The sequence below is a fragment of the Martes martes genome (assembly GCF_963455335.1).
Source record: "Martes martes genome assembly, chromosome: 6".
Taxonomy (NCBI): domain Eukaryota; kingdom Metazoa; phylum Chordata; class Mammalia; order Carnivora; family Mustelidae; genus Martes; species Martes martes.
This window is the reverse complement of record NC_137893.1, coordinates 14,652,026-14,665,564: the sequence shown is the minus strand read 5'-3', so window position 1 is coordinate 14,665,564 and position 13,539 is coordinate 14,652,026. Positions and strand designations below refer to the sequence as shown.

Sequence of the window (13,539 nt, the reverse complement as noted above, 5' to 3'; positions counted from 1 at the left end):
TTGTATTCTGCATCTTTACTGAATTTATTTATTAGTTCTAACAGGTTTTTTGTGGAGATTTTAGTATTTTTTATACGTAATATCAAGTCATCTGCAAATAGCGACAGTTTTAGTTCTTCTTTCGTAGTATAGATGTCTTTTATTTCTGGTTTCTTGCCTAATTACTATGGCTAGAAGTTCCAATACCATATTGAAAAAAAGTAGCTAGGGTGGGCTTTCTTGTCTTATTTTTTATCTTAGAGGAAAAGCTTTCAGCTTTTCATCATACTGTTGAGTATGATGTTACCTGTGGGTTTGTCATATGGTCTTCATTATTTTGAGGTACTTTCTCTCTATACACACTGTGTTGGATGTTTTTATCATAAATGGATTCTGAATTTTGTCAAATGTTTTTTCTGCATTTATTTAGATGATCATATGATTTTTATTCTTCGTTTTGTTAATGTGGTACATCACATTGATTTGCAGATGTTAAATCATCCTTGCATCCCTGGACTTTATCATGGTGGATAATCCTTTTAATGTATTATTAAATTTGGTTTTCTATTATTTTTGTTGAGGATTTACATCTCTGTTCATCAGGGATATTGACCTGAAATTTTCTTTCCTTTTCTTTCTTTCTTTCTTCTTTTTAATTTTTTTTTTTTTTCTGTAATGTCCTTGGTTTTGGTAACAGGGTGGTGTTGGCCTCATAAAATGAGTTTGGGAGCATTCTTTCCTCTTCAGTTTTTTGGAGGATTTTGAGAACGATATGTCTTAAATCTTTGGATGTTTGGTAGAATTCACCAGTGAAACCATCTCATCCTGGGCTTTTGTTTGTTGGGAGTTTTTTGATTACCCATTGAATCTCCTTACTAGTAAATGGTCTATTCAGATTTTTTATTTGTTCGTGATTTAATCTTGGAAGACTGTGTGTTTCTAGGAATTTATCTATTTTTTTCTGGATTGTCCAATTTTTTGGCACATAATTATTTGTAATAGTCTCTTATGATCCTTTGTATTTCTGTGGCATGATTTTTAACTTGTCTTTGATTTTTTATTGTATTTATTTGCACCCTCTCTCTTTTTTCTTTTCTTTTTTTTTTGGTGAATTTAGCTAGAGGTTTGTCAATTTTGTTTATCTTTTGAAAGAAGCAGCTCTTAGTTACATTAGTCTTTTTTATTATTTGTTTCAGTTTTTATTTCATTTTTATCTGCTCTCATCTTAATTATTTCTTTCCTCTTACTAACCTTGGGCTTCATTTGTTCTTTTTTCTAGTATCCTTCGGTGTGGTGTTAGATTGCTTATCTGAGATTTTTCTTATTTCTTGACGTAGGCCGGTATAGCTATGAACTTCCTTTTTAGAACTGCTTTTGCTGCACCCCAGAGATTTTGAACTGTTATATTTCATTTTCATTTATCACAAGGTATTTTTTTTTTCTTCATTGACCCATTGGTTCTTTAGTAGCATGTTGTGTAATCTCGCTGTGTTTGTGATTTTTCCAGTTTTCTTATTCTACTCATCTCTAGTTTTGTACCACTGTGGTCAGAAAAGATGCTTGGTATGATTTCAGTCTTCTTAAGTTTACCAAGACTTTTTCTGTGGCCTAAAAAGTGATCCATTTTGGAGAGTGTTCCGTGTGCACTTGAGAAGAATGTGTATTCTGCTGCTCTTGGATGGAATGCTCTGTATATATCCATTGCATCCATTTGCTCTAACGTGTTGCTTAAGGCTGGTCTTTCCTTACTGATTTTCTGTCTGGATGCTATATCTATTGAGGTAAGTGGGTTGTTCAAGTACCCTACTATTATTGTATTGCTCTCTTAGATCTGTTAATGTCTGCTTTATATATTCTGGCCCTCCTATTTTGGGTTCATAAATATTTACAAATGTTATATTCTCTTGTTGGATTAACCCTTTTATTGTTATGTAATACCCTTCTTTGTCTTTGGTTAAAGTTTTTATTTTAAAGTCTATATTTTCTGACATAAGTACAGCTATGCCTACTTTTCATTTCTAGTTGCATGGAATATCTTATTTCATCCCTTCTCTTTCAGTCTCTGTATGTTCTTATATCTGAAATATACTCTTATACAAAAACACATCTGATCTTAAAAGCTCATAACTTTTAAGAACTTAAAAAAGCCTTAGAGACAATTTCCTTTGGATAAGCAGTGGAGAAGGGATGATGAATTGGAAAAAGAAACAACAATACATATAAGTGGTGATCAAGAAATCTGTGGGAAATCCCTGGAGACAATGTCTGTCCAAGACAGAAGACAAGAACCCCCAAATAATTTCAATATGTACTTTTCACAAAATGGATTTCTTACTGTGCCACAAAATTATTTAAAAACACATAGGGGCAAAACCACAATATTTCATTAATGTCAACTGTTTTATAATAGTTGATTCTGATTTTGTTCAGAAGAAATCTGTTCTATAAATTGCAACCAGGTATGTTTCTTATGTAGTACTTGTACACCTGCACTGAAATCCTTTCAACTAACCATATAGTTGGAAAGCTTATGTAATACATTCAATTGGCTACATCAAGTGAATACATTTTTTAATAATTTTGAGAAAAAGCATTCCATTTAAGCTTCCCCTTCTATATAGATACCTGCATACTGGACTTCTTGTGTACAGTCTTGCAAAAACTTTTCGCTACAGAATTTTGATTTATAATAGGATTAATTCATTAGTACATTCAAGAAAATATCCTTCATCATTTGGGACTGTCCCACACCTTGTAGGACATCCAACAGGTCTCTCCCACTAAGTGGCTGTAGCCACCATGAACTGTCCCAATGCCCCACAAGGCACGGTCCAAACTGCAGTCATAGGTGAAGCGCAAAGCCAATGGAGCGCTCATCCAAATGCCAGTCTCGAAGGCACTTCTGAGCAGTCGTGCTCTTGGCTTACTTTAGGGTTAAAGGCCTAAAGGCTGACCTAAGGACTAATCCCTGGGTGAACAGGATAGAAAGAGAAGTCCCTTTTGATGCAAGGGCAGTGGCAGCTTGCTGGCCCAGGCTACTTACCTCTGTGGACTTGAAGACTTTTCTTTACTACCTTTACCCTTTGAGTCTCTCTCTCTCTTTTTTTTTTAATTTGGTTAAACTGCCATAGAGTGAAGAATTCTCCCAGGGTCTACTGTCACTTTCTTCCTTTTGGAAGAGAAAACACGGGTCTTTCTTTGACAAATTGGTCCTGAAACAACTGCTGAGCCGTGGGCCTTGGAACTTGTCATTCCCTTCGGAATAGTCGGATGTGCCTGCCAGTGCAGGTCCGTGGCTGGTTGTGCTAGGCCTTCCTTCTGGGCATGACCACATGCATACCCGCCCTCAGTGCCCATGCCTGCATTCCTCCAGCTTCCAGAAGACTCCATCCTCTGGACAAGTAAAAGAGGTAGAGAGGGAGAAAAAAAGGAAGAAGGAAGAGCAAGGAGATCCAAGCAGAATGAGAGGAGAAAGAGAGTGGAATCAAGAGTCAGTGAGAGCAAGAGAGCGAGAAAGATTGGGCTGCGGTCTCTTCTGTACGGGGGAGGGGGTCCTTGCGGCTTCGCTCCCCCTTCTATTCTACGACCAGATTTCTCCATAGACTCTTCCTGCATCTCCCAGTGTTGGCCAAGATTCAGAGTATGTAGAAGCTCAGATTTGCTAATAACATTTTAAGACTGGATAATGACATCCAGATTGGTTTTTTCCATCTTGGGGATTTGGAGCAGCTCTGGGAGTTGCAAAACCAGTCTTGTTGCAAGAATATTTCTGAAGGCCCTCACTGTCTGATCACTGGCACTGGGCTGCTGGGCACCGTGGTGCAGCCGTCCAGGGTGGCAGAGACCACCTGGGATATGGAAATTACCAGCAGCCCAGTTTTATTTGCCGGAGCACCTGAAGTATTCTGGGACTTCGAATTTCTGTCGTTTTTCACAGAAGTCTCCTTAGGGGCAACAGGTAGCAAACATGGGCCACATTTTGCCAGAAAAGTCCAAAAGGATGGTGGCTGCTGTTGTCCATTACTGGCATTTCAACAGGACTGTATTTTTATTCCAGAGTATATTTATACAGCGAGGAAGCAACTGTTGACAAGGAAGAAATGATAAGCTGTATTGGCGCCAAAACAGGGCTAGAAAAACAGGCTTATTCTGAGAAGGGCCTGCAGCCCAAGAGCCAGTGTTAAGAAAACTCTTTCAACACTGGCAATATCCTCACCTAAAACATTAACACTTAAAATAAGGCTTGGAATCCCTGTTAAGTATTGTAGTGCATGCTCACAGTAGGTCCTTGGTGAGAGCCTTCTAGGCATGCACACATGGAAGACAAGCACGTGCGGCTGGGTGTCACCTTGACCCTGCTTGTTCCTTGTGTCTTTGGTTCCCGTGAACCAGAACGGGATTTTTGGTGAATGAGGCCAGCATCCCCAGTGGTGACAAAAGAGGAAACTGGTAGAAAATGCATCATCAGAGTTGGTTTAACTCAGCAGTGTGGCCTGGGCAGGTTCCCAGGACACCCAGCCAGATGCAGGGCCTCGGGGAGACATGAGACTCGGATGTGTGTGAGGACAGAGAGGGAAGTGGGAGGTGGGGCTGGAGGAGCTCCGAGGTGCCTCTGACCTCCAACCCGCTGGTGCACCCCTTTCCTGCTCTCCATCGCCTCCAGGCTGACCCCAGGATCCCTGGAGAGTTGCGCATTTTTCCTAATGGACACATTCTTTCTCTGTCAACAGTTCACAGGGAACATAGGTAAAGGAATCCAGCAATTTCTTTCTTATTTCACTGCCTGTCTGTTGCTTACTCGTTCTGTGGTCTATTTGCTTTGGCTCAAAGTGCCTCAGGGTACCAAAAGCTACATTATTCTCTTCAACCAAGATCTTGACCATCCTGGTTTTGTTGTTGCTGTTTTATTTGTTTTAATGCTCAGCCATTTTCCATTCTGGGCAATTACAACTCTGTTTACTTTGGATTCCATGGTGGAGGTAATTTCCCCCAGGATCCAATACGGGCTGCTCTGTGAGCAGTAACTTGTCACCATCACCATATTACCAGTATAGGGTCAGGGATTCAAAGACTCGGGGCCTTCCCTTGAGGGTACCACTGAGGAACGGGAAGGAAGAGGATGAGAAGAAATCTCTTTAGGAGAGGCCGGTGGGCCCAAGTAACCAATAGAAATTAATAGAGATTAATATTAACCAACAGAGGTTAAGACCCAAAAAAGTGTTTATATACATAAAGTGTTATAAACATATATAAATATGTTTATATATATATGTTTATATATTTACATATAAACATAAAGTGTATATAAACATACAGTTTATATACATAAAGACCAAAAAAAGTGTTTATATACATAAATACATAATGCACCATCTGGAGAAAAATATAGCATCATCTGCACCTTGTAACATGGTACATTCAGGTGGACCTTATTTCTGGAGTGTTTTCCTGATAGGAAATCTATCCTTGTGGTCCCAAGACAAGACTGATCCATCCTGTCCTCCTCTTGCTCTGACTTCTTCCCATCGCTTTCGCACTCACCTTCCTCTGGTCCTTGCGCTGAGTTCACAGCTCTAATAGTCAGACTCTACCAGTTGCAAGGGACGGACACCCCACTCCCACTATCTTAAGTAAAACGGGAATTTGGGGTTCATGTGTTAGGAGACTATGGTGCAAAAACAATGAATTCTGTTACGCTGAAAAGAAATTAACAAAAAAAAAAAAAAAAAAAGGAGACTATGGAAGTTCCAGGGTCAAAGGAAAACAATGTAAGAGTGGGACCTCGTGACTGGAGCCAGGATTCCTCCCGGCCCCTCCCCACTGCCATGTAACCATCACCCCTGCTGACTGCGGCTCAGCTCAGTTCTGCAGATGGGCGTTCCCCAAGGGCAGGGAGGGGGGCACTACAGGAAAGCCGAATATTCTCCCCCTCCAAGCTCACAACCTAGAGGGAAGAATTTCCGTCTCACGACTTCCATATACAATCCCAGAAAAAGCTGATTGTCTGGCTCAGGGCTAATACTGTCCCAAAGAACAGAGTGACCTGATTGTCTAATTTTGGTCCCGAGTCTACCTGTGGCCCAGGAAGTCGGGTCTATCACCAGGAGAAAGGCAAGAGCTGGGGGGGAAACAAACAAACAAAATCCAAACATGCCTGGCAGTGAAAAACAGCGGTTCGCGGGGTCCTCTACAACCCCCCCCCATCATAAACCTTTCAGCTGAGGATGAAAAGGCCCTAAGCTTGACCTGAAACATAACAGCAAATTAGATCCTACCTGGAAAAACGACCTGAATCACTGCACAGATCATTTGTCGCTCTCCGTGCATCTTACCAGAGTGACACGGGTCTCCTGGGAGTCTCCCTGATAATGACCAGGCGTGGAGTCAGCGCGTGGGGCTTCATTCCCAGCTCGGCTTTGTCCTGAGGACCTCTCTGCCCTTTGGTTTCTTCCTGAGAAAAGGACTAATAATGCCTCTCTCGGGCTGTGGTCTGTGTTAATGGGATAGTTTGTGTGGGTGTCAGACCCAACAGAGAGGGGGTGGCTGATGGCACCATTACGGCCCCAAGGCAAACAGTGACTTTCCCGGGTATCTTGATGATAAATCCTGGAAGTCGGCTCCCATACAGGAGGCTGGATGGGTTTCTTGGTCCTCTCAGACATGTATATTGATTAGGAATTTTGTAGGGTTGCTTAGATCAAATGGGTCCCAAACTTCCCCACTGCTGTGCAGGGTCGGGGCCAGGGGAAGGGCAAGGTGCTGGCTGGGTGTCAGTCCCACGCACACCGCCAGTCTCCTAGACGTCATCCTCTTTGGGTTTCTCTGTCTCACTCACTCTCTCTCTCTCTCTGCACATGCAGGAGTGTACACGTTTCTGTCCAGCACCCTGAAGTCTCTGGAGGAGAAGGACCATATCCACCGTGTCTTGGACAAGATCACAGACACCTTGATCCATCTGATGGCCAAAGCAGGCCTTACTCTGCAGCAGCAGCATCGGCGTCTTGCCCAGCTCCTTCTCATCCTCTCCCACATCAGGCACATGAGGTGAGGCGTCCTTGCGTTCCCCACAGGAGCACCAGAACAGGAGCCCTCAAACATGGTACCGCTGGGCTGGAGAGTGCCGGTGCCTGAAGGCAGATAGCCCTCTTGGCACACAGTTCCTGGCATGTGCGAGACGTAAATGTGAGGGCAGAGGAGGCAATCTGGCTAGGGCATGGGGCAAACAGGGAGCTTTCCTAGAGGAAGTGACATTGGTGCTCAGTTGGAAGCCCGCACAAAGCCCCATGGGGGGAGGGGTGGGCAATGTGTGGGTCGCGGGAGGACGGCAGTGTTTGGTCATTCACTTTGTCCCACCAGTCAAGGCCAGTCTGTGAACACACCTGTCCTCTGGAGGCCCTGGGCGCCTCCCTTACGGTTCCTGCATCGTATTCCCCCGATGTACACTTGGAAACTCTGAGAGACTCTCAGTCCCTAAGCCTCAGGCCTCACCGAGAGTCAACACGGATTCCTCCATTCCTCTCAGACCCCTTCTTGCCACCCCTCACTGCTGCTGCCCACATCCCCGCCAGCGTTCCTTCTGGATTTCTACAGTGGCCACCCAGGGCACCTCCCTGCCTTCAGTCTTGACCCCCCCAACCCATTCTCCACACCAGAGCCAGAGTGGCCATCTAATACCACATCTACTCACGTCGTTCCTTTACTTAGAACCCCGAAGTAGCTTCCCATTGCTTCAGTCCCTTTCTTTTGCTCATATAACTTGTGCTCTAACCCTCCTGAACTTCCGAGGGCTTCCCGACAGTCTGAGCCCCGGCCGTAAATGACTGTTCTCTGACTCATGGGTGGGCTTCAGGTTGACTGGCAGCTCTGTCCGTCCCTGTTGGGTTCACTTCCACATCTGTGGGGCAGCTGTGGGGGGGGGGGGACACAGCTGGGAGACTCCAGGTTGGCAAGGTGACTCTGCTTCCAGGTGTCTTTTAGCCTCCTTGTACCTGCGGGTTAGCTGGGACGTACTCTCCTCATAGTGACGGCAGAGGTCCAAGAGAGCACGCCCGTGAGGGCAAGTTCATCATCTTTTAGTTGTGTCACATTGACTAATGTTCCATGGCCAGCAAGTCACACAATGAAGCCTAAAGTCAAGATCATGGGCATGTGGCACGAGGAATGGGTTTTTCTGAACAGTAAGCTAATCCATCATGGCTTGGGTGTTCCTTCCAGGGAGGGTCTCCTGACCCCTCACCCAGTTGGGATTTGCACCCTCTTCTTCCTGATTGCTGCTGCCCATTTTATTTTGCTCTCTGCCCCAATTAGACTATAAACTCTGTAAGGTAGTTACCGCAACCCATCTTGGATAATCTCTGCACCCAATACCACCTAGCTTGGTGCTTGGCACATAGGAACCACACCATAGATATTTTGCATAGGAGTTAAGGAAGGATATTAGCAAAGTAAATGGAGCCTTTCTGTGCGAAAAGGAGAAAGCGGTCTCATTTCCATTTGAAATAGTCATGTAGAGTGGCTGGCCAGGAGCTTAGTGGATACTGTTCCCAGGAACAGAACTCAGCCTGTGGGGCAGAGATAAAGAAAGTAGAGGAAAGAAAAAATTCTTTACTCCAGAAAGGCCATAAAAATGAGGTGAAGTGATGAGACTGGGAATCAGGTACCCATGTGGGATGAAGTCTGTATGGCTTACACCCAGACCCTAGAAACGAAAATGAAATTTCTTTTCTTAGTGACTGTGAGGGAAGGGCCAAGGTGTCTAGAGGGTTGGCTTACATTTTAAGGGGCTTTCAAACCTTGAGATGATGCATCCTGTCGAAAGAAGCTTGTCCTATCAAAGTCCCAAGAGTCCCCGTCTCTGGAGAGAACCCTGAAAACTGGCAGCTTCTGGAAAAAAAAATAAATGTATCTTTCTTTCTTTGTATCCCCCACAGTCCCATATATGGCATCTTACGTATCGCGTAGGCTCAACACTATTGCTGAGTGCACGCATATGTGAGTGAATGGATGAATGAGAATTACTTGAGTGTTTTCCTACCCCGTGAATTCAAAATTCCCGTTTGATAACTTCCACTTGCCAAAGTATGAGAGAGAGTGATTGAAGTCTCTGTTCTCAGGGATTCCCTGCGTATCTGGTGTCATAAATAGAGGACTCACCTTGGCCAGGTAGAGCGGGGGACTGCATTTAGAGTACACGTTTCCAGTCCTTTCCCATCAGTTGTTTTTATGAATATTACAAAGAGGGGGCAGGGGGTATGTCAGAATAACAGTCCTCTCCCAGATTTCCCCTTGAAGAAATGAATTCGCTTTTACTCGGGGCTAGAAAGGTCAAAGACGTCGTAGAAACCATATTGCAGATGAAGGTTTTTATTTGCTGGTACGAATTGCTGAATTTTCAAATCTGGCCACTGCTTTTCAGCTGTAGCAAGCCTAATTAGTTCAAACCCCAATATATCTGCACTAAATTTATAGGGCTCTGGTCGTTTTATTGGTAACGTATGGCAGAGGGCAGCAGCAGTGCGAGAACTCTCTAGAGCTTGCTTGAATTGTGTGAAAAGCTGGAGAGAAGCTGCTATTCTAGTGAAAGCTGTGAGCCCTTTCTCTCACTAGGGTGCGTGCGTGTACACACACACACACACACACACAACAATGTTTTGGTGCCTTGTTACATCCAGCCTCAATCACAGGACTCTGTTTTATTAAGTTTGGCCCCAGCCATATGTTGTTACTCAGAACACTTAACACCAGATTTCTTGTGACTATGAATGTTATTCATTAGGTTGCACGAGCAAGGCAGTGTGGGATCCAGCGGGCACTTAACATTAACAGCATTTTAAGTGAAAAACAAACAAACAAACTCCACTTAGATGTGTAATTAGGTTGTAGTGTTGTAAGACCTGCACTGTCTGATGTTGGGTTTTCATGGCCTATCTCCAGCTTGTGCTGACTCTTCCCCTCCCAAAAATGGCAACTATTTTCCAGGGCACTCTTTTGGTCCCGTCTCCTCGTGGTACATAATTCTTTCTAAAAAATCTCAAGATCGATAAGAGCTGTTCTATATCTTTTCCATGGGTAGTGGGGTGGGGAAAGAGCAGAGTTGTGGCTGGGGGAAGACAGGGGAGGACAGAGGTTAAAAGAAGAAATGCCATTTACCCACATTTCCCTGTGTCCATTTGTCCCTGTTGTCTGAGTATCTAGCACTTTCTTGGCACTGCTGTAGGCCCACAGGATAGGCACATCACTGCCCCGCAGGGAGCTTGCCCTGACTGTGCTGGTTTATGCGAGTGTGGCAAGAATAAGCCTGCGTGTGTCCGGAGAGGAATCTCAGGCTGTCCTGGCACTGGGAGGAAAACAGAGTAAATGCAAGAGGACAGCTAAAGCCATAGGGCCTTGAAGTCACTGTGACTGTGGCAGCAAAAGACCTTTCAGAGGAGGTGGCATTTGAAGGTTTGGGGAAAGAGCCCCCAGGCAGAGAGGGCAGAGAGTGGAGACACCCATGTCTGGAACTGAAGAGCTCAGTTTCTTCCAGTTCCTTCTTAAAAAGCTCAGTTTTGTTTTTCTTTCTAGCACAAAAGCTGGCTCGGCTAATGAGCGTAAGCCAGGGGAGAAGAGGCAGGGGGAGGTCTGAGAGGTCAGCAGAAGCTCCATCAGTCAGACCTTGCAGAGCATGAAAGAAATTTAGATTTTATTCTGACTCATGAGCAAACACCTAGAAAGTCTGAAACAGGGAAGTTCTTGAACTGTGTTCTGCATTTTATTTATTTATTTTTAAGGTTTTATTTATTTGACACAGAGATAGTACAAATAGAGCAGCAGGCAGAGGGAGAGGGAGAAGCAGGCTCCCCACTGAGCAGGGAGCCCGGGGCGGGACCCGATCCGAGGACCCTGGGGCCATGACCTGAGCCGAAGACAGCGGCTAAACCGACTGAGCCACCCAGGCTGCTCCTGGTTTTTGCATTTTAAAAAATTCCCGCCTCCCTGGCTGGCTGGTCTCTCTTCTCTTTTTAGATGCGATGCTAATAGAGGGGAAGGGAACCTCATTTGAGTCAGGGGAAAGAAGCCACCTGCACAGTAGATCCTGAAACGGCTCTTTAAAGGGGGGGAAAGGTTGGCAGGTGTCTTTGGAGTTTGCCTCCCTCGCCCTTCGTGGGCGTCGCAGCAGGGCCTAGAGCTCGGGTGGCGCTAACGTGGTCCTCCCCGTGTCTCCCGCCCGCAGCAACAAAGGCATGGAGCACCTCTACAGCATGAAGTGCAAGAACGTGGTGCCTCTCTACGACCTGCTGCTGGAGATGCTGGACGCGCACCGCCTGCACGCCCCCGCCGGCCGTGCGGGCGGGAGCGCGCCCATGGAGGAGATGAGCGAGAGCCAGCTGGCCACCACGGGCGCCACTTCGTCACATTCCCTGCAGGCCTATTACATCGCCGAGGAGGGGGGGGGCTTCCCCACCACGGTCTGAGAGCTCCGGGGCCACCCCGAGGTCCTGAGAATCCCCGCGGCCTTTTACCGACGTCGTCCAGCTCGCGCCCGCCACCGTGGCTTTCTGATATGAGTGGCCATTTGCTTGCTTGCTCAGTGCTTAGTGCACGCCTTCTTTGGGGGACAGCCAAAGGGATTCCAGGGCTCAATTCTTTGACTCTCTCTCTCTCTCTCTCTCTCTCTCCCTTTGCTACATTACTAAGCATGAGGATTCTGTAGCTTTTCATGACCGAACTCAGTCTATGCGCTGGGACTGGGTGACTGTGCATTTAAGCTACTTGTTGAGACCCAGGCCTGGAGAGTGGACGTTTCATCTCTGTGAAGCGCTTTTTAGTGGATCTAAGAAAAAGCCACAGGAGAGACTCGAAAGTGGCTCCTTTCATTGCTGACTTGGAGAGAGCGAGGTCAAGGGTTCATTATGGCATTGTCTTATATTCCTATAGCAACATATCATTTTATTAAAGTAATACCTTAAAGCTTTTGCTCTGTTGCATGGCTGGAGCTGAATATTCAGTGATTGTCTACTCATTTGCCCTATAGGAATACAAGATGCCCACAGAGGAGGAAGGCCCCCTAATTGTCAAAACTCTGTCCGTTTGATACTCTGCACCTTGAGTTGCTGCATGTTCTTCCACTGGCTTTTGAGAACACTACGTGCGGGTCATGGGTTCCAGTTAATTCTTGCTTCCCATGGACCTATGGAAAACACCAAGTTGATCGCAGTTTAATTCACCTCCACATAGACCAGTTTCCTTCTAAGGGATAAATTATTGGGGTTTGTTTTTTGCTTTCAATTTATGAAAGAAAGCCTTCTTCCCCCAGGACTTGCCATGCATCGGCTTCAGGACCTGTTCTCCTGTGGTCTCACACGCACCAGCAGGCGCGCTCTGCTCAGACCTTTCTGGTGTGTAACTTACACGGAGAGTGAATTCATCACAGGTAGTCATGCCCAGTGTATGACCAAGGGCAGTTTAAATCCATGGGTACCCTGGTGACACTCAGCTCTGGGGCACTCGGATCAACAGTGAATGTGCATGATTATTGTAAATATTAGAGAACAGGAGGAAAGTAGAGCAGCAACCGGAGAAAACTGAAGGCTCACTGGGACCCTGCCTCGGGCTGTAGCTCTACCCAGGAGTGCCCCTGGCAGGCCCTGTGTGCACAGTGGGGCTGCCCTGGGATCCGTGGGTGGCCCTTCTCTTCTACCACCCTGACTGGAAGGAACAGCTGTAAACAGCTGTGTTCTTCCTGTTGGCCCAGCACACCGCGGACTGGGGCTAGAACGCACGGATTGGAGGCTAGCTACTCAGGCTGCCTGGGACCTGGTCAGACTCTACCCGTTCTTGGTCGTTTAGAGCTCATCCAGAAACCATGGTTTGGCCTTGGGGGAAAAAAAAAAAAAAAAAAACTCCCCGAAGCTTATCTCATTAAACTTCATAAGCCAAGAAAGCGAGACTAGAATGGGAGGCTGTAGGAATCCTTGGACCTGCAGGCTAAACAAGAAAGGCTCAGTCCAGCCACAGGGCAGCCTACCCTAGGCCTTTGCTTCTCCAGAGCAACTAGGGTTTATCTCTTCTTCTCAGCCAAAAAGTAAGTTTGGTTTCCTCCGGTAACCTCATGGTCTATAATTCAAACCCCACTGAGAAGTGATGTGTTAGCCAACAACCCAGCCAAGCTTCTAGGACTTCTCTTGGGATGCCTATTTCAAAAAGTAGATTTCATTCATTTTTGATTACTTAGTAAGTGAGCACCAAAGGACTGGGAACCTGGGAGGGCCAAAAAAGTAAAGTTTTTTTCATATATGTGCATCTGAATTTAGGAGCAATTTTATGTATCTGCAGTTAAGAATGTGTTTAGAACATAATTCTTTTGTTGTTGTTTTGTTTAAGAAGCACCTTATATAATATAATATATATTTTTTTTGAAATTGCAATGCTTGTTTATCAGACAATTGAATGTAGTAATTCCATTCTGGATTTAATTTGACTGGGTTAAACATGCAAAACCAACGAAAAACATTTAGTTTTTTTGTATAGCTACCTTGTCATGTATGGAGTCATTGATACCTAGGGCCTGGTGATTATTCA

At 45.4% G+C, this 13,539-nt stretch overlaps 1 protein-coding gene across 1 annotated transcript in view; it reads left to right on the top strand.

The window, feature by feature from the left end:
* ESR1 (estrogen receptor 1) overlaps nucleotides 1-12,841 on the top strand; it is a 284,811-nt gene extending 271,970 nt beyond the window's left edge. The window contains exons 8-9 of the mRNA XM_080805615.1: nucleotides 6,840-7,023; nucleotides 11,192-12,841. Coding sequence (XP_080661741.1) covers nucleotides 6,840-7,023; nucleotides 11,192-11,432 — 425 coding nt within the window. The 3' untranslated portion in view covers nucleotides 11,433-12,841. The remainder of the gene's footprint in view (nucleotides 1-6,839; nucleotides 7,024-11,191) is intronic.
* Nucleotides 12,842-13,539: the final 698 nt, after the last annotated feature.